Genomic DNA, 24,249 nt, shown 5'->3' on the forward strand with positions numbered 1-24,249 from the left:
TTTTTATACATTTTCATAATTTTTAATTTAAAAAATTATTGTTATCATTTTTATAGAATTAATGTCAAATTGATAGAAAATATAAAAGATGAAGATTAAAATTATTAATATATCCACTAAAAGTGTCACCATTGGTCACTTAAAGGTTAGGTAAGAAACAAATTTAAAAAATTAATGTTCAAATTGTAATTTTTTTAATTAAAAAATTTATCCATAATTGAAAGAAATTTTTTGGGGCATTAATCTCATTATATCTTTTTGTTATATATGATATTTTGATATAATGCTTAATTACCTATGACCCTCCCCATCTCTTAAATAAAAGAATAATATTTTTAGTGCACTCAAACTTACATCCTCCTGTACAGATAACAATATCAATATAATTGAGTTGGATATAATTGATATACCTTACACTTATGCTTCACAACTTTTCTTTTTTACCCCTTAAATAATATATCGGCAACATGTATTTTCTATTTTTACTTTTTAAATTATTTAAAGTAAGAGGAATATATAAATTATGTTAAATTATAATATAATAATGCTATTTATTTGGTGTGACATTATTAAAGTAAAATGTTAATGCATTGAATAGATTGGTGGGTGTCCCACACATTTTCCCTTGAATTGCTGTGATGGTAATGATAAAAGAGCATAAAAAGAATTGATTTCTCCAACTTCCTTCACACACGCTAATATGCTATCCTATGCTCTTTAAGTTACTACATTTTCTCTTCTTTCAAAATTAATAAAGTATTTTATGCTCTTAATACATAAATCTAAACTAATTTTAGGTAAATTTAATCGTTTATATTTTTGTTAATTTAATTTTTATTTTAAATTTTAAAAAGTAATTAATTATTGATATGACATTCATGTGTATGTATACATCAATAAAGTTAATGTGTATTAACTTTTTCATCTATTTTGTGGTGATTTAACAAAATAGCATAAGTTCAAAGGTTAAAAGAAACGAAAAATTAAATGGTAGGTTAAAAGGACTTTTTTTTTTTTTAAACTTGGAGGGCTAAATAAGTCTTTATCCTATTTTCAAAAAAGTCAGATAATTTTTTAATGAAAATGCTAATTAAAATATTATTTTTTTAAATAATGTTGGCATGACAACCTACGTAATAGTCCACATGTTATTAAATGCTGACATATCACTATTTATCCTATATGCTACATTAACAAATATATTTTTTTAAAAGCATAAAGTGCATGTGGATCGCTATGTGGGCTACCATGTTTGAACTTTAACGTTTTAGTCAATATTTTAGTTAAATAACAATTTGACTCTTTTTGAAATGTCGATGAACAAATTTGACTATTTTAAAATGTTAATGACTAAATTTAGGCTCTGTTTGTTTGCTAGTAAAATATTTTTTGAAAATAATTTCTGAAAAATGATTTACTTTTTTTGGTGTTTGGATAAATTTGTGTAAAGTATTTTATGTTGTTTGGCAAATTTTCGGAAAATATTTCATAAAAGTTGTTTTAAATGAAACAAATATATATTTAAGAATTTATATCTTTTCATTGTTTAATTGAGTTTATTATATATATATATATATATATATATTAATAAATTTATATATTTCTTGCCTGTATTGCATGATGCAGCATACCAATCTGGTAGAAGCCAGGCAAGCTTTTTCCTTTTAAGCATGCAACAAACCTATATTGCAATCAACAAGCACTCACTCAAAAATGGTTAATCCCACATCTGGAAATACGACCCACAGTTTCAATGATTATAGTTCTCTTAGCCACATCTCCAGAGCTAATTCTACAACATACAAATAAGTTCAAGTCAATTATGCTTATACTGAAATAATAGGACCAAGAGACCTCGGCAACTTCAAGGCACAGAGGCCAATTCTACAACATACAAATAAGTTTTAAGATTATTCAAGAGGATCTTAGTGAAGGGAAAATTCTTTTTCTTCAGACTCTTTTACCAGTAAAATGACATCTTATAACTGCATAATCTAATCATGACATTAAGCAAAACCTAGAATTGTGATTGCTATATTTACAAATGAAAAGAGTGACAAATTTATGACCAAAACTTGTAAAATTTTCATGTTTGAACAACACTTGGTTTTCTCCACACAATCATTACATTGTACAAAGAAAAGAGAATTACACCAATCAACACCTCTTGATACAAGCAACGCCCAATATGATCCCTCATCATCATCACATAGTAAAAAGAATTAAACCTAAAACAAGGACTAAAAAATATATATAAAAATAAATGTGAAAAATACTCAACACTACCAACCCATTGGAAGAAACCATTTGACTTCTACCTGGCTGTGCCTCAATTTATAGAGGGAGAAGCCCAACTTGCAAATTTCAGCACATATCCAAAAGGAAACCTACGCCGTGCACAATCTGCTTCTCTAACTTGTATCTTTCATACTATCATAGCACCTTGTAATCTGGTTCCCAAACTGTGCATCTTTTATAATCTCAAGGCCTACCGTGTGCTGAAAACAGGCGAAAAACCAAAGTCAAAGCCTTTAAAATTTGTTACGAGAGAGATTACAAGTTTGGAAATGCCTATATTTGGCATCATGCTCTTATACGAAACAGGGAATCACCATGTAGTAACATGAACATGAAGGAGGATATGGAAAAAGATTTGGAAGGATATATTATATATACGCGAGAGAGCCTCGATCAATTGCCACTTGAGGATAACATCTAGTAGCTGTCGGAGGTCTGTTAGCATTCAACTCCTAATCCCATAGATGTAAAAAATATTAGTATAAGAAGCTATGCACGTGGTCCAAGAAAAAGAATATAGAAATAACAAAAGACTAATTACTGCTAACAAAGGGAAAGAGGAAGCACCTGCATCCATGTATCTTCTATATAACGTTTCAGTGATGCTTCTGGAGATGACATTGCTAGGTGTAAAGGATGAATCAGCTTTGGATCTACCACGAGATCTCTACCCAAAGCTAAAAAGAGAATTGTGATTGTTATAATACAAATCAAAGTTAAGTTGAAACCCAATGAAGGAAAAATTATTTTTCTTCAAACTCCTTTACTAGTAAAATAAATTCAAATACTAAAATTCGAACAAAATGACATCTTATAACTCCATAATCTAATTGTGACATTAAGCAAAACCTAGAATTGTGATTGCTAGCTTTGGAACTACCATGAGATCTCTACCCAAACCATTATCAAAAGCTAAAAAAAACCATCAAGAATATTATTGATCAATCAAGCAAAATCACATCAATATTATTGATCAATGCTATTTAAAATCATATAACATGAAGAATAACTTTCATTTAAGCCAGTTTATTCAACCATGAAGCACTAAACAAATTAGACCCTAAATAAAAAAACTCAAATAAAGTTCATAAAATTCTTAAGCCAGATCAGAACTAACCCATGAAACCCTAAAATCAACAATACCAAAGTTGGCAAATCAATCGACTGGACAAAACAAACTGGAATTTTAGATCTTGAAACCTGAAAAAAATAAGATCTTTACAAACAGATGCCAATATGTTTATTGAAATAGATTCAATTAATTGATGAAACCTTACCCTAATTACACCAAATAAAAATTTACGAGAAATCACGAACAAAGAAATCAAAACTGAAATAGAAAAAGAAGCTGTAAAGAGAAGATTACCTTCTGGGAGATATTCGGAATCGAGAGGTTGCTTCGAAATCGAGAAGATTGAAAGAGAAGACAATTGAAAATTTTTAATTTTGATGAGAAACTTGGGGGAATTTGTTGATTAATTTATAAGGAGAGATTGCCGACTTAAGTATAAAAAATTTCACGGATCAAAGCAAACTCTTACTGAAAATAATAAGGAAAGGGGAAGGGGAATGGAAAGGGAAGATCGGTGTTGCTTCTTTTCCTAAAAATGTCTTACCGAAATAAAAAAAAGGGTAAGACATTTTCCTAAATTAAGGGCTTTGTTTTCCCATGTTTTGTAATACATTTTACCTTAGGAAATTGTTTTTAGCCAAACAAACACTGGAAAAGGCTGAAAAGCTTTTCCAGAAAATGTTTTACTGCCAAACAAACGAATTAGTTAAAAAATATAAGGGTTAAATTGACAAAAGATATAAATGTTGAGAGCTAAATTTATCATTATACCTTAATATAATTGGACTTACATTACATGTAAAAATTTGAATCAATACAATATCTCTATTATATTAATTGAAAATACATATTTGTCAATATATCTTTGATGATTAAAATTTTTAAATGGACAAAATAGTTAAACAATTTTAATTTTATTAAAAACTTGATAGTTCATGGTCTACGTGAATAAAATATGAAATATGACAATCAGATAATTAAAATATTAATGGTACAAAATATTATGAAAATCAATAAAAACAACTTTAATTTTGAACTCTTACAAGTGAGTCCCTTCGTACAAATATTTATGTATATTAGCCATCAAAGGAATTCAATAATAGAATTATTAAAATTATCGAAAAATAATATAAAATAAATTTTATCGATAATAAAATTAGAGTATTCTTAAATTCAACTATTAATATATGATAATTATATAAGATAATATTAAAATTTACACATATCAATCCGACATGATAAAATTTTAATATAAGTACTCAAAATCCACACTTCAATCTATATCAATAATACTAAAACTTTATTCATTAAAAATAATTCAAAAATATTAAATATGTGTTGAGTAATTTTTCATTGTTTTTTATTGAAGGGACAATCGTGTATTTATACATATTATCACTATTCATGACTTGACTCCACTATTTACGATCTACTCCATTATTCATAGGATTGACATTCTAAACGGGTATTGGGCATGTTGGACACGTGTACTACTCTAAGTCATTTGTTAGACCTCGCAATCCCCTCCATGCGAACTCCTTGTGTATGCGCGAGCTGAGACCGTGAACTCCCATCGACACGTGCGAGCTGGTGATGCAAGCTTGATGCAGCTTGTTGGGCACGCTATGAGCTATGATGCTTAACATCTATCCCACCACATGCACGAATAAGTTTCTTCTACTTACATATGACCTTTGACAATTGAATCGTTTTCTTCTGCTTGTATCTGGACCGTCAATAGTCTTCGGTCATTGAACTGTCAAAACGCGAGAGGAGAAGCTCTTTAAAAGGGAGATCTTCGAGGCCTTAAACCTCTCACACTTAGCATTCTCAACAACCAAATCAAAGGTAATTTCAAAGAACTTTTGCTTTTTGAATTTTAATTTTCTTCTTCTATCCAAATTATGACAAGAATGAAAAGGGTTGACAATCGAATAATTTAGAGTTACCTACAGTGAGAGTAATCATCTAGGGTTTCGATGGAAGCCAACTTCCACATTTACACCATGAAAATGGAGGAGATGCAATGAGTTTTGGCCATACAGGGGATATAGATCCCCTACTTCGCGTGTGAATTTTCCATTCTTGAGTGGTTACATAGGCTGAATGAAACCACTGAGGATAGTTTCCTGCTCCCCCTCTATGCACTTGAGGTTGGGTTCCATCTGTCATTTAACCCTTTCTTCTGCCACCTGTTTGATAACTACAAAATTTCCCCTGGTCAGTTTTCAGGGTTTTCTTGGTGGATCACGATTGCGTACTTCATTGATTACTACCAGAATAAAGATGTTCCCTTGCTCGTAATTTTTCAGCACTTATACCAGCTGAAAGGTCAAAACTGAGAGAACTTATCGGGGTTCTATTACTTTATCCCCGGCACGAAAAGGTAGAGACCATTATTTCAAATTGGTTCCCCAATCTTCGCCTGAATTGGAGGAAGTATATCTGGGACCAAAATAAACTTGGTGATGGGTTCAGATTTTTAGCCGAATAGTCTTCACTGAACCGAGACATGTGCTCATTTAAGTGAACCCTCCCTAACAAGAGATGCCCTAGCCCAATTTTGGAGGCTTCACGCTGGACAATCACTGATTTTAGAGAACCTTTTAATGACGAGAAATATGTTTTAATACTGTTTAGAGGGCTTCAGCCCCAATGGGTAGAGGCATAGTGATAGTAGGGTGGTCATTCAAGCAGTTGGTACACGGCCTGAAAGTAATATGTGGCATCACAATTCTACGGATGAGTTGGGTGTAATACTATGGAGTTGCAAAGAGGAATCGATGAACTTCTTTTATAGCTTTTATGGGATGAGACCTCGCATATAGATCTCTGTCGTTTCTTTACGAGGGAAAAATGGCAGGTAGAATATTAACTGCTAATAGTTCCCATTGATCTTAGAATTGTTACTGATACAGGTATCGACTGCGACTCCATGAACAATTCGGTAGATACTAATAGTATATCTCATGAAATAAACAAGGCTATGAACATACAATCCTCGATAAGGGGCATGCGCAAAAAGTGTAAGACAATCGTAGGGACGCAAACATTGTTGTTACCAGCAAAGAGGAGGGAAATAGTAGAGGTTTGGAACAACATTACAAGAGGAGAATGGACCCTACTAGGCCTACCATTACAATAGTTGCTAGTCTAGCTTCTTCCTCTACTAGTTCGCTATTAGTGCCCCTCGTTAGCTCACCTATTACTGTTGACGAGGACTCTCTTCTCGTTGTTCCTTATGTTCCTCCTTCTATGCTGCTATTGAAAAAGCAGGAGTTGAAGGTAATAGAGGTCAATTTCCATGGCATTGTCATTTGAGCATGCAGGAGTACCCCTATGATCTTGTTGGTGCTACCCAAAAATAGAAGGCATTTTTACCAGAAATCATGGGGCAGGAAATGCATACGGTGGGGTTATCGAGTGGTGTACAAAAACCCTCAGTAAAAAGGATCATTTCATCTCTGCAATTTCTACTTGATGAAGCTAACATCATTAGGTTAGATCTCAGCCAGAATATTGATGGGGTTAAGGTCTTCCAAGGTGAGGTCGCGGAGACTAAAATAAAACTTGAAAGGGTTCGCAACATGTACCTCAAAATGAGGGAAGAAAATGAAGACCCATTCTCGTAGGATGAGTTCGTATCCAGCTGGAAAAGCTCACAAGATTTTTACTTAGATGAAAAATTATTCGAGGTCAGCATCCCTACTGTTGACAACAACAATGTGGACTAAATCGTTGATAGGGAAGAAGAGGAAGATAATCTTCATTAGTTTATTAGTGCCTTGTATTACTTTCTTCTTTTTTTGAAATAAAGTTTAATTTTTAAGGAAATTTGGTTTTATCAGTTGTTACTATAACATTATAGCATTTGCGAGCTTATCACATTTATTGTATGATTATATTGCTATCATCAAAGCTTTAACTTAAACAAATTTTAAAAAATCATCAGCTGCAATCTGTTTTAAACTTAAGCAAATTTTTCAACATTAGCAACTAAGAATACAAATTTGTGAGCTATTTTAGAGGCTTTGATATTAAATAAATAAGCCTTTTCATATTAGTTGGGAGCTTTGGCTCGTGCTTACTATGTTGGAAGCCGCGATATTGAATCAACAAGCCTTTGGATTACAACTAGGAGCTTGAGCTCGCACTGACTATTTTGGAGGTCACAATATTAAATCAACAAGCATTTGGATTACAATTGGGTGCTTTGGCTCGCACTAACTATTTTGGAGGTTGCGATATTAAATCAGCGAGCTTTTGGATTACAGCTGGGAGCTTTGGCTCACACTAACTATTTTGGAGGTCGCGATATTAAATCAGTGAGCTTTTGCATATCAGTTGGGAGCTTTGGCTTACGCTTATTGTTTTGGAGGTTAGGATATTGAATCAGCGAGCCTTTGGATTACAGTTGAGAGCTTTGGCTCGCGCTTACTGTTTTGAAGGTCGTAATATTAAATCAGTGAGCCTTTTCATATCAGTTGGGAGCTTTGGCTCTCGCTGACTATTTTAGAGGTCATGATATTAAATTGGTTGGGAACTTGAGCTCAAGTTGACTATTTTAGAAGGACATGTTGTAAACATATTAATAAAAAAAATTCTTTTTTTATTAAAGAATAAGAGTTTACACATAGTATTTTTTGAGGTGACGAGCGTTCCATCTTAGTGTTTAATACCTCTAACCTTCTGTTTGTCTTTGGGGTTGTTACGCGAACCCTGTGCTTACTGAGGAGCATCATGATCCACGTACTCGACGAGCTCACCGTCCTTGACTACCTTTTTTATAGTCTCCTTCAAAGTAAAACAATTCTTAGTTCGATGCCCCACATCATTATGGAAGACACATCTATCTGTCGAACTCAACCTCCTCTCACTGCGCTTTATAGGGGACGGATAGGGCAAGATGCTAGAATTCTTCACTTGGTTCAAAATATGCACGAGTTGCGTTCGATAGAGTATAGGTTTCAAACCTGCCTTGTGGTACATACTTCATTGTTTACTCGAGTGAAGATCTTTGAGGGGCACTAGGAGAACTTCTCGGTACTTGTGTTGTCTGATGTCTATTGCTTCAGGACGTGAGGTCTGAGTGGGTGATTGCTGTCTATTGCGAGCTCCTTCTCTTTCTTTGAACTACTAGCCATCTCTTCTAAATGTGCCACACGTCGCCCTTTTAATCTCCCCTACTTCTGCGAACTTGTGAGCTCACTTATATAGGTTCGCCAAACCCTGTGACTTATTATCAGTAAAGGAGTACTGCACATGCTTATTTTTCACTCCCATAATAAAGGCATCAATGGCTCACTAGTCTTCAAGGTTTTTCATGTTGAGAGTCGCTGCATAAAATCACTTTACATAGTCCTGAAGAGACTTTCATTCTCTTTGCCTCACAGACATCAATCCCATAGGTGTGCTCATTATCAACTTATGAGCCCTGAATCTTCCCAAGAACATCTGACCCAACTGGGAAAAACTTCGAATGAAGCCTTGGGGAAGGGATAAATACCAATCATTTGCACTCTCTTTGAGTGTTGTAGAGAAAGCTTTGAACTTCACTAAGTCTGAAGCTCCAACACATTCATATAATCATTGTATTGCATCAGGTGGGCTTGCGGGTCCTTCATGCCTTCAAACATGTCCCTCGGCACTTTGAATTCACGTGGTAAACTTACTATCGCCAACTCTAAGGGCCAAAGGATTGTTAAAGCAGAAAAGTCAATCCATGTCTTGAGCTTTAGGATGCAATGCCCTCATGTCTTGCCGCAATGCATTCATTTCACCTTGTCATTCCCTTGCATGCGAGCCTGGAACTTCCTCCTACATGGTTACATTATCATGAAAATCAGAATTATTAGATTGTACTTTTTTTTTTAGCTTCTAATTTTGCTTCAACAACTCTTGTTGGATGGTTTGCTATTGATCCATCTATACTTTCTCTGCAAACATTTGTTCCTTCATTAGCCCCATGTATTTTTAAAGAGAAAAAAACTCTTGTGGTAATGCCTCTTGGTTAGGGGAAAGTGATAGCCCTAGATCGGTGGGAAGATTAAAGTCGGATGGGCTTGAAACTCTCGGATGGGACACATTACCTAGGTTTTCCGGCCAGTCGGCAAACCAGTTAGCAAATAAATCTGTTCCAATAGGTTGGCTGTCAGAATCTGAGGCTCTAGTCTTGCCAGACGAAAAATTAACGAAAAAATTTTCATTTGGATGAGCCATTATGATCATCGAATTGAGAGAGTTCTGTTGGTCAGAAGTGTGTTCACACTCACCACACCAATTTTGAATAATTTTCTGTTGTTTTTTATTAAAGGGGACAATTAGGTATTTATACATATTATCAGTATTTATGACTTGACTCCACTATTCACGATTTGACCTACTATTCATAGGATTGACAATCTGAGCAGGCCCCGGGCATGTTGGACATGTGTACTGCTCTAGGTCAACTGTTAAACTTCGCGGTCCCTGCCCTGCGAACTCCTTGTGTATGCATGAGTTGAGACCGTAAATTCCCTTCGACACGTATGAGCTAATGATGCGAGCTCCCCCTGCTGACCTCTCGCTATATATCTCGCACACATTCCTTTGGCAGAGTTTATTTGGGTTGCGAATAAGTAAGCTGGATCTTTTTTAGATTCCAAGTTGGTGATCTTTAATGTATAACCATATGTAATCCAAATAATTAAAAAATATGTCAATTTTCATGGCAGTCATTTTCTCATAATTGTCGAAATTAAGTCATTGTAACGTGACCCCCAAAACGATTTAATTAAAACAAAGAACAAAATCAATCAAGCTTCGACAAACCTAAAAAGATGAAATCGTTGTAATGAGAATTATTCATAGTTCCGATAGATATAAAAATGTGTAATTGTATATAGCGGGAATAATTAAAAGATGGGAAAGCTTCACACATTTTCCATGAAAATGATGAATGCAGAAGTATTTAAGGGACCACAAATAAGATTAAGGTATAATTAATAAATTTCACGAGAGAATAAATAAAAGGAAAGAAAGAAAGGGTGGGTGGAATCATTACAAATTTATTTGATATGTATACAAAGCTTTTTAATTTCTTGATTCATACTTAATAAGTTGGGCCACATTTGTCACATCCTATCTGCTTGTGGCAGCTAATTCTTCAAGTCTTCAACCAAATCCAACCATTTATTTATTGATATTTGTACACATTATACAAATTTCTATTGATTAAAATGGGATTTGTATTCTGTTGGAATTTTTTAATTTTTTTTTTTTGGATTTTTCGGCAAGCTCATTAAAAATGCTGCATCATTTAATTAATTAAATCATCAATTTCCGTAGCTTAATAAAAATGAATATCACGAGATAATGCAATGAAGTTATCAATTCATGCCTATTAATATAATAAAAGGGCTTCTATCAAAATTAATTCGTAAAGGAAACATTTATCAAGCTAATTACTAGCTTATGATGTTTATTCATTCATTTGTCTTCTTACTTTATTTTTTAACTAATTAAAATTATATTAATTTTGGATAATTAATCTAATATAGCAAAATAACTAAAAATTAAAAATATTCTCTTAAACCCCACAGCAAATAAGATAATTTCTTTTTAAATTTACAAATTAATTAATATATTTAAAAATACCATTTACCATTTTGCAAAAAATTATATTTCATAATAAAAATTTTAAAAGTGTTTTTAAAACATCTTAAAATATCAGGTAATTTTGAAGTATATGCTGATATTGGGAAAAAATTTAGGTTTTAGGCCGATTTTTGTGATATTTAGGGGAATAAGTCAACTTTGGAGATGTTTCTCTGTCCAAAACTTTTTTTTTTTGTGTTCGATGTTGAAAATTTGGGGAGAAAGATTTATTTGTATTTGTGTTTGAGGTAGACATTGTGATAGTTTTAAGGTATATTTGAGTTCATGGTTGTAACGCCCCCTTTACCCGAGACCATCGCCGGAGTCGATCACGAGGCATTACTAAACTTATTTGAGCACTTAAACAAATTCAAACAATTTATATCACACTTTCCAGACAAGCTGTCCAACTGCGTTACAGATGCAAAAAATCATATCTCGAGTTACAAAACTCAAATCTAAATCCGTAAATTTTCCCAAATCTAGGCTCATATATCTACTTACTAATTTTTTCTAGAATTTTGGTTGGGCCAATTAGTACAGTTTATTAGTTGAAGTCTCCCTGTTTCAGGGTTCGGCTGCTCTGACCCCTGTTCACTACGAACCAAATTTCTCCATGTACAGAATTCAAATAACCAAGAAGTTTATTTCTATTCAAAATAGACTCAATAAGGAATCCATACATATATAGTATGACTCCTAATTAATTTTTTATAATTTTTAATGATTTTTACAAATCAGAACAGGGAGTTCAAAATCACTCGACCTTGTCTCACAAAAATTCAAATATCTCCGATATGAAAGCCTTTTGCTTACACCGTTTCTTCTATGTGAAACTAGATTCAATAAGATTTAATTTCATATAGTTGATTGTTATAATAATTCACATATTTGAGCTCAACAGTAACAACTACTCAATCTCTTCCATTTGGATCACTTCTCTTTTATTTCTTATAATCAAATTAGGAAACGGCTTACGAAATTGAGTACGTCGTTGCTCAATGCCACGATTCACAACTCAGTATGGTTTTCCTCATTGAAATACCATACCTACATTTTTCAACTCGGTATGGGAAATGCCATACCTACATTTCTTAACTCAAGATGGATTTGATAATACCATACCTACATTTCACATTTCAAGATGGATAATACCATACCTACATTTCACAACTCAGTATGGATGATACCATACCTACATTTCACACTTTGCCATGGAACAACCATGGTCTTATCCGTCAATTCATCACACGTCACGATACTGAACGTACTCAATCCTGCGTTTTCCTAATTTGCATTTCGCATTTATTCTTTCATTAACAAAATCTACACAATCCCACAACAAATTCGTATATAATAACACATTATAAACTTCAATCATTCACAAATAAACATCTAAATTCAACCATATGAACTTACCCGCTAATTTGTAGAAGATATTGAAATTTAGGGACTATTCAGCAACTTTTTCTTTTCCTCGTTCTTCTTTGGATTCTTGATCTATAATATAAAATATTTCTACTCATTAGCATTTATTTGATTTCTATTTCACTTCACAATTTATGCTGTTCAAATTTCGAAATTGCACTTTTACCCCAAAATTTACAGTTTTCACAATTTAGTCCCTACTCAATTCACCCATCAATTGAACTAATTTTTCTCAATTAACACTTTATTTTATCATTATAAACTATTTCAAAACCTTTTATATTCTGAATTTCAACAGGAACCTTCAATTCACAACTTTTTCACAATTAGGTCCTAAATATCATTTCCTATCAAAATCACTTAATAAAACCACCTTAATATGAAATTAGAACTTAAATTTCATAATAATTCATCATAAAATTCCCTTATCCATCCAGGGTAACTTCAAATTTCACCCATAAAATCAAAAACTAATGAATTCTACAAGTGGACCTAATTGTAAAAGTCATAAAAACATAAAATTATCAAGAAAAAGCAAGAATTAGACTCACATGATGTAAAAATATGAAAACCAGCTTTCTCCAGACCTTCTATGGCGTTTTGGCTGAGAAAATATGAAGAAATGTCTAGATTTTTCAATTACATCATTATTTAACTATTAACTTTTATCTATTTCCAATTTTGCCCTTGTTCACATTGTTTTCTTGCTTATTTCATACCCAAACCGTCCAGCCATTAACCTTTGGGTCTAATTGCTCTTTAAATCCATCTTTTAAATACTTAAGCTATTTACTCACAATTTAACAAATTTTGTGCTATTTTCAATTTAATCCTTTTTAATTAATTAGCCATCCAAACGTTAAAATTTTCTAACTAAACTTTAATACTAACTCAATGACACTCCATAAATATTTATAAAAATATTTATAGCTCGATTTTCAACTTTGAGGTCTCGATACCTCATTTTTGACCCGTTTGACCTAATAAATTCTTTTAATTCACTAATTTCACCATTTCACAAATTCTTCTAAATTCTTACTTGACTCATAAATATTAAATTAATATCTTGTTCAATCTTATTTGTCGAATTTAGTGATCTCAAATCACCATTTCCGACACCACTGAAAATTAGGCCGTTACAATGGTGATGTGATAGCATTTAAAGACCGATACATTTCATCTGTCATCACCTTAGAAACATATTGCATTACAACTCATGCTTCAAGTTCATAGTGCTTATACAGTAACAGGTTAAAGGATAACTAAGGCTCCTAGTTGACGATGGTTATGCAGTCACGAGTTGGAGTATAACTCGGGAGCCCAGTTGGCAGTGGTTATGCAGTCACGGGTTCAAGTTTCATGATACCAGAAAATGATGCTTTATAAGCCCTATACATAAGTTTGAGACCATAATTATAGGAAAAACAGATAGACTTTCTAATATAATCAACTTATTTTGTTTCTCCATCTCCACCAAAAGTAGTATCCTTAACCTAATTTTTCAAAACCTGTGACAGAGTTGGATGCAAGATGACTTTTAGGAGGGAAGTGACTGTGGCGGTGGAGAGAAGATAAAACTCGAGTCAAGATGGTAGTGGTTGTAGTTATTAATGAGTTCTTTAATTATAACAATTGTTGTCGGCCTAAAAGGACTTTCATCTTTTCTCCACCGTCATAGCCACTCCTCCCCTTGAAAGCCCTCTTACCCCAACACCGTCATAGGTTTCGAATAAGGAGGTTAAGGATACTAGTTTGGTAGAGATGGAGAATATAAAAAAGCCCTTTAGGTAATCGGCAAGTGATTTTGGTTTTAACATAAGGTATACAAGAACGAATGATGTACTTCTTACAACCTATACCAGTGAAGGGACATCCAACTGGGGTTGATAACAAACATGGAGATAGAATGAAGAGGGAGCTAAAAATAAAGAGGGTTCTAAATTTGATAATGATCCAATCCGGGAGTTCGAGCTAAGTGGTTTGGAAATTGCATTATTTTCTAAACCAGAAGAGAGTGGTTCTAACGGTGAAGATCCGGAAATAATGGAAGAACCCATTCAGATTTCACATCATATGCACCTCTGGCCTACATGCATAATGTCAGCCTCCATGCTGAAGGTTGCTTAGAATTTCCAGAATTCCCTCATAGAAGACTGGACCATGCAAGTTCTTCTTTAAATGTCAATGATTTACAAGTTAGAATTGAGTTTTCTTTGAAAGATTTTTTTTTGTTTCAATAAAGTGATACAACATAAAGCATGGGGTCAACTTCCATGTTAAAAAAATCCCAATTAGAAAAATTTGAGGCCAAGTGTGCAATACGTGACAATAGATATTCATGGAAAATTATGATATCTGTGAGAAAAAAGATGGAGTTCTGGACAATTAAAAAATATAATGCTCCACATACTTGTGTTGTCGCAGGTATGTCACACAATTATTCAATATTAGAATCTGACCTTATCTCTGATATTGTATTACTCATTTTGAAATACTCATGTTATTGTAGGTATAACACAAGATAATTCTAAATTAGATTCTAACATGACCTCTGACATTATCTTACATATGGTGAAAACGAGTCCTAGGATTCCCGTGTTGGTTTTGATTGCCAATATTCGTAGCCAGTACGATTATACCGTGTTGTACTACATGGTATGAGTCACAAAATAGAAGGCTATGGAAAATATGCATAACATGTGGGATAAATCATATAATGATTTGTGGCAATAGTGTCAGGTACTGAATCGGTATGTCTTAGGTTTTGTAACTGATCTGCAAATGAGCTTTGCATATTTCCACAATCGTTTGGTCCAAAGGAATAGAGTTTTTCATTGTTTGGTCCAAAATCGTACCTATGTTCCCAAATGTAGATATATTTCTCATGGAATTTTGCCCAATCTTCGTTGGTTCTCCCCTGCAAGTCGACTTTGTGTAGTTCTTCAATGTCCTAGGATGACGTCGTAATACTTTGCCTAAACTCGAACTGACGCATCACTCGATCAAATTTGTGCATCTCCATCGTCGCGAAAACTATCAATGGCACCTTCACATGCCACATATTGCGATTGGCCAAAAATTTGATTCTTGAATTCTCGGATCAACGTATGACATTCATTCAAACTATAGTACGAAATTATAAATATTATTATCCACCTAATACTAAATTTCAAATCCTTACATAAATATTATATAATTTAAAAATTCAAAAACTAACATCAACTTTCAATCATTAATCTAACAGTAGCTGTTATCTTCGAGCTTGTCCATTATACCAACATGATTCGAGTCATTGTTTCACCTATTCAAATAATATGTTATTTCAAAAATATAACAATGAAAACAATATTATGATAACTATATTATCAAATGAATTTTACATTATTACGAGTGAGAAAGAATAAAGGGCATTTACTCGGGGACGAAAAAATGGTAGTTGGTACCATGCCCATGATTGTAGAAAGAGTATGCAACCACCGATTTTAATTTTTTGTGGTTGTGTCACCCGACACATCTCTCGGTACAATGTGGCCAACACAACTAATCCCCAACTGAGTTACCCCTGCTTCTTTCAAGTCGACGAGTTGTATTAGCCACCTTAAATAAACTAGATTTCAAGATTTGTTGGGCATTAGAAGACCCCCAATACCTCTTTTCAATGGACTTGTGAAGTTGTCGATATAATTGAAATTTTCTTCCAACCATTTCATCTCTATCAGGCTCCTAAAAAACTTGTTCGACATCTTGCCTAATAGTTGCTCGCAAATTGTGCTCCAATCGCCAATGACCATTACCCTCATTACAACTGATCCATCTACTAGTTAATCGAGCTGTAAAGCTACGTTTTAGAGTGTAATTGTACACTCACAACACGGAAGATAGAATGTGTGTGTCTCGGGTCTTTATCTTTCTACCAAAGCGTTGATAAGTGTGGGATCCAAATTAGTCCCCTTGAGCATACGAGATAGGTGCAAGAATCTCACCTCTTACAAGTGTTGTTCAATAACACGTGGTGCCCTTGTAGTTAAATTGTGTATGTACGTCTCTAAAATCTGATATTCGACTTAATTATATAAACATAAAAAATATAAAATTAATAATGTTAACAACTTAATAATGAACTTAATTAAAATTTAAAAAATTAAAAATATTTTCTTACCATTTACAATTTGACGCCGAAAACGTGCGTGCCATCGAAATAAATAAGCCGAATTGCAATTATAAAAATGAATTAAAAACAAAGAAATTACGAAATATAAAATTAAAACAACAAGATTTTGAGAGAAATTAAATGAAAATTTGAGAACTAAAAAGTTGAGAGAATTGAGAGAATGAGACTTGAATGCAAAAAGAAAAAAGTTAGTTATTAGAAAAAAGTTTGCAGTCGAACTTTTTTACTATTGGCTGAAAATACGTTTTGCTGAACAAATTTTTTATTTCTCTCTTAAATTGACCTGTTCTCCTAAATATTAAAAAAAAATCTAAAATCCTAATTTTTTTCCTAAAAACGAAGTATATATAAAATTTAACCCAAAAACATCTAATAATTTCTGACAAACTCATAAATTAATCCTCCTGTAACACGTTAACTTATATTGAGAAATTAGGCAGATTATTTAATATTTAATTTCGTGGAAATTGTAAATTAATAACTTAATTAACTATGTGAGTTGTAGTCCACTTCCACCATATAAAACATCATTTTCTTTTTTCATCAATTTTATTTTTGTAAAAAATCCTTACCATAATCATAACAATTGATTAAAAAGGAAACATATAATTAAAAATTAGTAGTTAAAGAATTAGACGTTTGAATAATTAATTACTCTAACCCATAGTGGTATTTTTCCATTTTCCTTTGCTAATTCTGTATTTAATAATGGGGATAATCCAACTCAAGATTTTATTCAAGAAACATTGAGCATTTTATCACTCAATTTATGTGTTATATTTATTGGAAAATAAAGAACTAATTTCGTAATTATGTGTCTTAAACCTGAAGAAAACTCATCTTTTTAACACAAAACAGTGTTAGAGGACCCCATTTATGTATTAACCAATTAATCACTGATTAAAATGAAAATGAAACAAACTTTGAATCTAATTAACCACTAATTAATTACTATTACACCTTTTGGCTTAGGATTTCTTTTTCATTTTTCTACAAATATCTAGATTTAAATAATGGATATAAAAATTAAATTAACATGAATAATAAAGGAATTGAAATTGAAATTAAATTATTGGATTTATGTAACAGTTGAATTCAACCGCAACCCGATGCAAAAATAATATTAAAGTTGCAGTTTTTCATTAAATATTCAGCGACAACTGAGGTTTACACTTTTAGTTTTAAGAAAATCAATTAAAGAGGTAAAATTTGAAGATTAAAAGTGTTTAAAATGGATAAAGCTGGGATTTATATAATTTTTGTTAAATATATGAAAAAAGAGTAAAAAGCAAGGAAAGTAGAGAGAATCTAGAAATTCTGTTTCTATATATTTATTAAATAATAATATCTGATTATAGTATAGGTGTAGTTTCTGAAAAACCCAAGGAGAGAAAATTAAATAAAAATGAAAAAATAAAATGTGAGAGAGAAGAAGTAAAGAAAAAGGTGAGAATAAAAATAGACCGGATATTGACAAATTTCATGTCACTGTTCTTAGAAGGGTCGTTTGTTTGTGTGAAAGATTTCATTTCTTATCTGGGATCTCTCTTTCTTTCTTTCTCTCTCTTCCAAAACCAAACCAAAGCAAATCAACTCTTCTTTTTTTTTTGCCCTTTAAACCTTTTTTTTTCTCTCTCTCTCTAGAAACATAAATTAAAATTTAGAACTTCAACAATTATTCCTTGTTTAATTTTTTTAAGAGAGAGAGAGAGAGAGAGAGAGAGAGAGAAGAGAGGTCCTGTAGATCGAAATCTCATGCTGTTTGTTAATTCAATCTGGTGGTGATCTAAGCTCCTTTAATGGTGTCAGGAGAACACCCACTTGGTTGTTTTTTTAGCTGTATATTTTTTGTGGGGTAAAGATTTGTACTTTGTTTATTCTCTGGGGAAGTTTGGGAGCTATGGGTTATCTTTGATGCGAAAGTAAAAAGAGCTAAATCCATGGGAGAATCTTGAAGGAAGGGTGAGGAGACGATGTGGGTCTGAGGTAAAATTCTGTTATTTTTTTCCTACACTCTGTTAATTTGACTTATAGATTCTTTTTTAAAAAAAAAAAAGCCTATGATTTAGTCAATTGGATTTTCTTTTCTTTTCTTTCCTTTCCTTTATTTATTTTTTCCTTTTTGCCTGAGTTTCCCCCCTTTTTCCAAGTCTGATAAGTTCTGGGTGTGGTATAGTGGCTTTGTAATTGAGTTAATTAACCCCTTTAGCTCAACTGTAGGTTTCCTCCTTCTTCTTCTTTAGTTATTTTTGTTTGCTTTTGATTTCCAGTTTATGGTTTCTGGATTGGGGTTGTTGGTAATTTTGATTTGATGGATGATCATAGCTTTTCTAATGAAATGTTTAGATGTTATTATTTGCTAATCTGTCATATAAATTTAGGTATTAGTTATGTGGGATCCAGTCTATTAATTTAGCATATTAATGTCCTATATGCTTCATAAATATAATAGGATTGTGCTTTCTTGATCATAGGGTTCCTAATTTTCTTTTTTAGCTCCTTTTTTTCTGCTGAATTCTGTCTTTGTCTGGGAATTTTCAATATGCTTATGAAGTGAGTATGGTTTTTAATTAATGATGTATGGACTTGTATTATAACTCCTAAATCTTGGTTTTTTTGCGTCTACTTTTGGTGGCATTAGTTATGAATTTATGATTTGATACCTTACCGTAGATGATAGGGCTAAACTTTTTAACATTTTAGCTGGAAGCCTGGAACTATATATAGGAACTATTTTAGAGTATGGACATATTCTACCAAAAAAAGGTGTGACGATTTGATGGTTTAATGGCTATTTTTATGTATGATTTCCGTGAGCTTCTTAGTTGATGAGACTGTTGTTGTAGCATGCATCATTTAAAGTGGGGATAACATCAATGAGGGCGATTTTTCTTCAATATTGTTTGGTAAATATAGAAGTGGTTCCTTCAATTATGTTTGGTGCCTTAGCAAGTTGTTAGGTTTTGATCATTCAATCATCGTTGAAGTTTTCTTATTTTCTATATTCTTTGTGAAACCACCGTTGGCGAGTCATTCAACTGGGTTTTGTCACTTTGATGTTATAGGTGGTTTGAAGCTCCTTCTTCTTCGGTTGCTTTTTGATTGTAGGCATTCATCTCATAATTGCTTGTGATTGTTGTTATTTTTGTTTGTTTTTGGGTTCATGCGGGATAGGATCTGTGCATTAGTAGTGGAAGGGTGTCCTATTTTGTTCCGATGACTAATGTTCCAAGTTTTTAAACAAAATCCAACTCCACTAGAGAATTTTTCTCGCATCTTTTAAAAAGTTATTCATACTGAGAGAAGTAGAGAAAATTTCTCTCTTTTGATACTTGTAATTAATTAAGCAAGTAATTTCCTTAGGCCAATAGTTATTAAGATTCTAGTACTCATGATTGTTTATTTATATCGAATTACCTAGACTTATTGATTTCAGGAATGGGAACAAAAGTGCAGTCTAAAAGCTATCTTCCAGGATATTGCTCAATGAGGGATCTCAATGAGGACTCTAACAGTTGTAGCTGGCCACTTTATTATGGGGATAAAACCTTGACCAATGGTCGGTATTACAGTAGTTTTTTCCCGAGGACCATTGCCGATGCATATCCTGGGCATGATAAGGATGTTTTGAAGCGAACTATGCTTGAGCATGAGGCGACATTCAAGATTCAGGTAATGGGGTCTCTACTGTCTGTTAGCCTGTGTTTAGTTGTATAAGGCTTTTACGCGTTGCTTGTTTTTACTCTTCATTTTGTTGCGCAGATAGTTAAATATCTGAGGTTTCTGTCTTTATCCAGGTGTCTGAGCTTCATCGCTTGTACAGGATTCAAAGGGAGTTGATGGATGAAATAAAGAAGAAACAATTACAAAAAAATCAGATTCCTATTGGGCCATCATTGTCATCAAGCCCATTAGCTTCGCAAATTACAACTGAAAATGCTCATAAATGGCATATCCCCTTCCCTGAGGCAAACTCCATTTGTGCTAGACCATTGATATCTGGTGTTGAGCATAGTCATTCTCCTCTGAGTTTCATGAAGGCAAGCAGTATCCAAGCTGGTTCCTTTCTGTCACAAAGTGGAGGTAACTCAAAGGATGTTGAGGTGCTAGAGTGCAGACCCACAAAAATGAGAAGGAAAATGTTTGATCTTCAACTTCCGGCGGATGAGTACATTGATCCTGAAGAAGCAGTGCAGTTCAAGGATGACTTAGAATCTGGCATGTCAAGATTTCTTCCAAGTGGTAATGGGAATACCAGGCCTGAGAACGCTGAGAAGCTATTCCGTGGTGATGTTTGGAAGACTGGTTGCTCAGGCGATGCTTCAAGATGTTTGAAGGGTAAAAATAGTTTGGCCGACTTGAATGAGCCTATTCAGATCGAAGAAACCAATAATTCTGCATATTCTGATTGCCATGACGCCTATCATGGTGGCCGTGAACTGTCTGTGAAACCTAAGCAAGAGCTTGGTTTGTCAAAAGAAATTTCTGTCAATTCTCATCTTCGAAGTGATAATAGTTCCACAAATAATATACATGCTGAAAGCAATGGAAATGCTAGAGGATTCTTTTCCCATGTGCTTGAAGCAGGTCCATAGATAATGTTTTGTCTATTATTTTCTTGTTAGTGCTACACACACACACACACACACACACAAAAAAAAAAAAAAAAAAGAAGTGAGACTTGGTCTTTGTCATAATTTTGCATGTTGTTCTGATTATCTCATGTGAATATTGTCTTGCTTTGCAGGGAATGGTAAAAGCAACTTAGTAACTACTTCTCAAGGTTTTCAGCCTGAGAAGTTCCCTGTATCATCTCAGCAGGTATGCGTTCTTTTTGACAAAGCTCGTGATCCTCCAGCTTTTTCTCTGACTGATCAAAGCAAGGCAGATCTCTCTAGAGAGAGAATGCTTCACGGTTTAGAAGTTCCAGGAAGGAATTGTGAAATCTCTAATAACAGTTATCCAGATTTAATAACGACTTCCAATATACCTAGTTTGAATCCATTTGCTTCTTCCAATGCGGTAAAGCAGTGGTCTCATTCAGTTTCCTCTTGGGAAAAGCCTTCTAGTGACCTAAGCCAAAAGTCAATGTCAGTTCAGAGTCACCCATTTTTTAATTCATCTGGTAGTAAGAGTTCCGTGATAGCACCCCAAAGCAATGGGATTTTTGGTGAGAAGTGGCAGACGAGTTGCAATTCTAGACTTAACCCAGGTTTTGGAGGTGAATTGCCCAAACGGAATGGATTTTATCATGGATCATCATCAGGGTCCAAGGAACCTGCAATTCGATTCAGTTATGATTACCCAGACTGTAGTAATGATAGTAAGGGGGTCTTTGAGCACTTCACCATTCATGGTTCAGCTAAGCTCTACAATTGCTCAAGTAGCATAGATATGAAATCTACAAGTGATGTGAATTTGAATGTGAGGCGTTTAAATAGTTCTTCTAATGAACCCTTTTTGCAACATGGTTATCAAATAGATGGAGGAAGAAAGCACGAGGACCATCCTCCAGGTCTGCCATGGCTGCGAGCCAAGCCTGCTTGTAAGAATGATGCCCCTAATGCAGGAATGGATTTGAACGTTGGAGAGTTGAGCTTCACTCAATCTTCTCCAAAGCAGTCAACCATTAAAAATGAGACCGGAAATGGTTTCAACCAAATTTTGATACAGGATATGAAGTCAGTTCCATTCTCCAATAATATCGGTGCCAGCAGAAGTGAAATAAATGAATGCCTGCACAATAAAAAGATTCTAGGGATTCCCATTTTTGAGAGATGTTATATTTCTAAGAATGAGTCTTCTTTTACCTCCCCGCACGTATCTGTTTCTCAGCCAGCTGAAGGTGAAGCAGAAAATAAGGGGAGAAATAGGTTACTTGATATTAACTTACCTTGTGATGCCACGATTCCAGATGTGGGCCAAGACACTGTTGCAGAGAATTCTGTCATAGAGAAGGACGTGAATACGAAGCTTTCAAGTTTCAGACCTGAAATTGACTTGAACTCCTGTGTTGATGAGAATGATGTTTCTTTTATACCCTCTGTTCCTAGCACCAGCATGAAGATGACTGGAGGGATAGATTTAGAAGCTCTGCTGGCTCCCGAGCCTGAGGATGCCATTTATGCAGAAGAATTATTGGGAAAGGCATGTGCGCTACTTCCGCAATCGGTGCAAAACAAAGATGATTGCTTGCAGGATGAAGTTTTTAAGAGTGCAGCTGAGGCAATAGTTGCCATCTCATCATCAGGTCTTTACAGCCATTTGGATGATGTCAATTGCAATCTATCTGAAACTGCTGAGATAGACCGCCTTAATTGGTTCGTCGAGACAATTTCCTCTTTTGGCGAGGATCTTGAGAGCAAGGTCGAGGCTTTTTCAAGAGTTAAAGTTGGGGATCGAGATGAATCTTCATTGGAAGAGATTGATTATTTTGAATTGATGGTTTTGAAATTAGCAGAGACCAAGGAAGAGGGTTATATGCCTGAACCTCTGGTTCCTGAAAACCCTAAAGTGGAAGAAACTGGGACTATTTCTTTGTTAACAACTCGAACGCGAAAGGGCCAGGGAAGGCGAGGAAGGCAGCGGAGGGACTTCCGAAGGGACATCCTTCCAGGCCTTGCTTCCCTATCAAGGCACGAGGTAACTGAAGATCTTCAGACATTCGGAGGGCTTATGAGAGCAACGGGACATTCATGGCAATCGGGATTGACAAGAAGAAATGCCACCAGAAGTGGGTGTGGCAGGGGGAGGCGATCGTTGGTAACAAACTCCTCTCCTCCGGCTTCGGTAGCTGCGACAACATGCACACCGTTGATGCAGCATTTTAGTAATATGGAAGTGGGGTTGGAGGATAGAAGCCTTACAGGATGGGGGAAGACAACTAGGCGGCCTCGCAGGCAAAGATGCCCCGCAGGTAATCCTCCATCTATTGTCTTGCATTAACCTAGTAACGGATTGAAAACAGGATTTTAATGTATTGATTGAGGAAAAAAAATACTATAGAGGGAAGTAGTTCATTGTTCGCTTCATCGGCAGGTTTTATCAATTATCCATGGGGGTCTTGCCTTTTGTACATTTTTTTTTAAAAAAAAAAAAAAATCATGAAATTTGGGTACACTGGATTGTGTGTCTTGGGGTGGTTAGGTTACAAACAACTTGTATTATCCATAAATAATGTTGGATGATTTGTTCCCAAGATACGTGGCACCGAATTTTACTTGTCTGGTTGGTTTATTTTGGTAAATGTCTGGAAACGTAATGCTATTACAGATAGAGAAGCATAAGCTAGATGGTTGTGTCTTTTTACCACAACAAAGATTAGGCATGTAATGTAAGGCAACCATAATTGTGATATAATAATGTCAAATGTTTGTATTTAATGAGGAATAATAACATTTGAAGCTAAGTGAGTTTGGACTAGACCGGGTGGACCAGGAACTGTTGGAAGTTCTGGTTCTGAAACTAGTTGAAACTTTAATGTGGTTTGAGGGGGAACACGTGAAGAAGAGGAGCGTGGAGGAAAATGTGACTGTAAGCACATACTAAATATGGTGTTGGAGTTGTATTTTAGTTAAGAGTGAAAATGTGACGATCGCATCGAATTATTGCTTTTGCCTTTAGGATTAGATGATATATTCTTCTT

General features: G+C 34.1%; 1 protein-coding gene and 1 long non-coding RNA gene across 2 annotated transcripts; one reads left to right on the forward strand and one right to left on the reverse strand.

Annotated features, from left to right (window-relative positions):
- Positions 1-2,066: 2,066 nt before the first annotated feature.
- LOC128292597 (uncharacterized) lies at positions 2,067-3,949 on the reverse strand. Its single transcript, XR_008282583.1, has 4 exons — positions 3,665-3,949; positions 2,866-2,975; positions 2,613-2,750; positions 2,067-2,498 (listed from the first exon to the last, which is right to left on the reverse strand). It is a non-coding gene; the product is annotated as an uncharacterized LOC128292597 (long non-coding RNA).
- Positions 3,950-6,484: 2,535 nt separating this feature from the next.
- Positions 6,485-24,211, forward strand: LOC108453453 (uncharacterized). The gene is made up of 7 exons (XM_053027554.1): positions 6,485-6,655; positions 6,739-6,913; positions 18,875-18,944; positions 19,521-19,669; positions 20,041-20,276; positions 20,402-21,191; positions 21,352-24,211. Exons 1-7 carry the CDS (start codon positions 6,485-6,487, stop codon positions 23,547-23,549), a joined length of 3,789 nt encoding a protein of 1,262 aa, XP_052883514.1. The 3' UTR covers positions 23,550-24,211.
- The last annotated feature ends 38 nt before the right edge of the window (positions 24,212-24,249 follow it).

Source organism: Gossypium arboreum, chromosome 5 (assembly GCF_025698485.1).
Source record: "Gossypium arboreum isolate Shixiya-1 chromosome 5, ASM2569848v2, whole genome shotgun sequence".
Lineage (NCBI taxonomy): Eukaryota > Viridiplantae > Streptophyta > Magnoliopsida > Malvales > Malvaceae > Gossypium > Gossypium arboreum.

Coding starts and splice junctions, on each gene's coding strand:
- LOC108453453 (XM_053027554.1), top strand. CDS start 6,485: ATGGACCCTACTAGGCCTACCATTACAATAGTTGCTAGTCTAGCTTCT. Junction 6,656..6,738: donor TGAAAAAGCAGGAGTTGAAG/GTAATAGAGGTC, acceptor ACCCAAAAATAG/AAGGCATTTTTACCAGAAAT. Junction 20,277..20,401: donor AGGCGACATTCAAGATTCAG/GTAATGGGGTCT, acceptor GTCTTTATCCAG/GTGTCTGAGCTTCATCGCTT.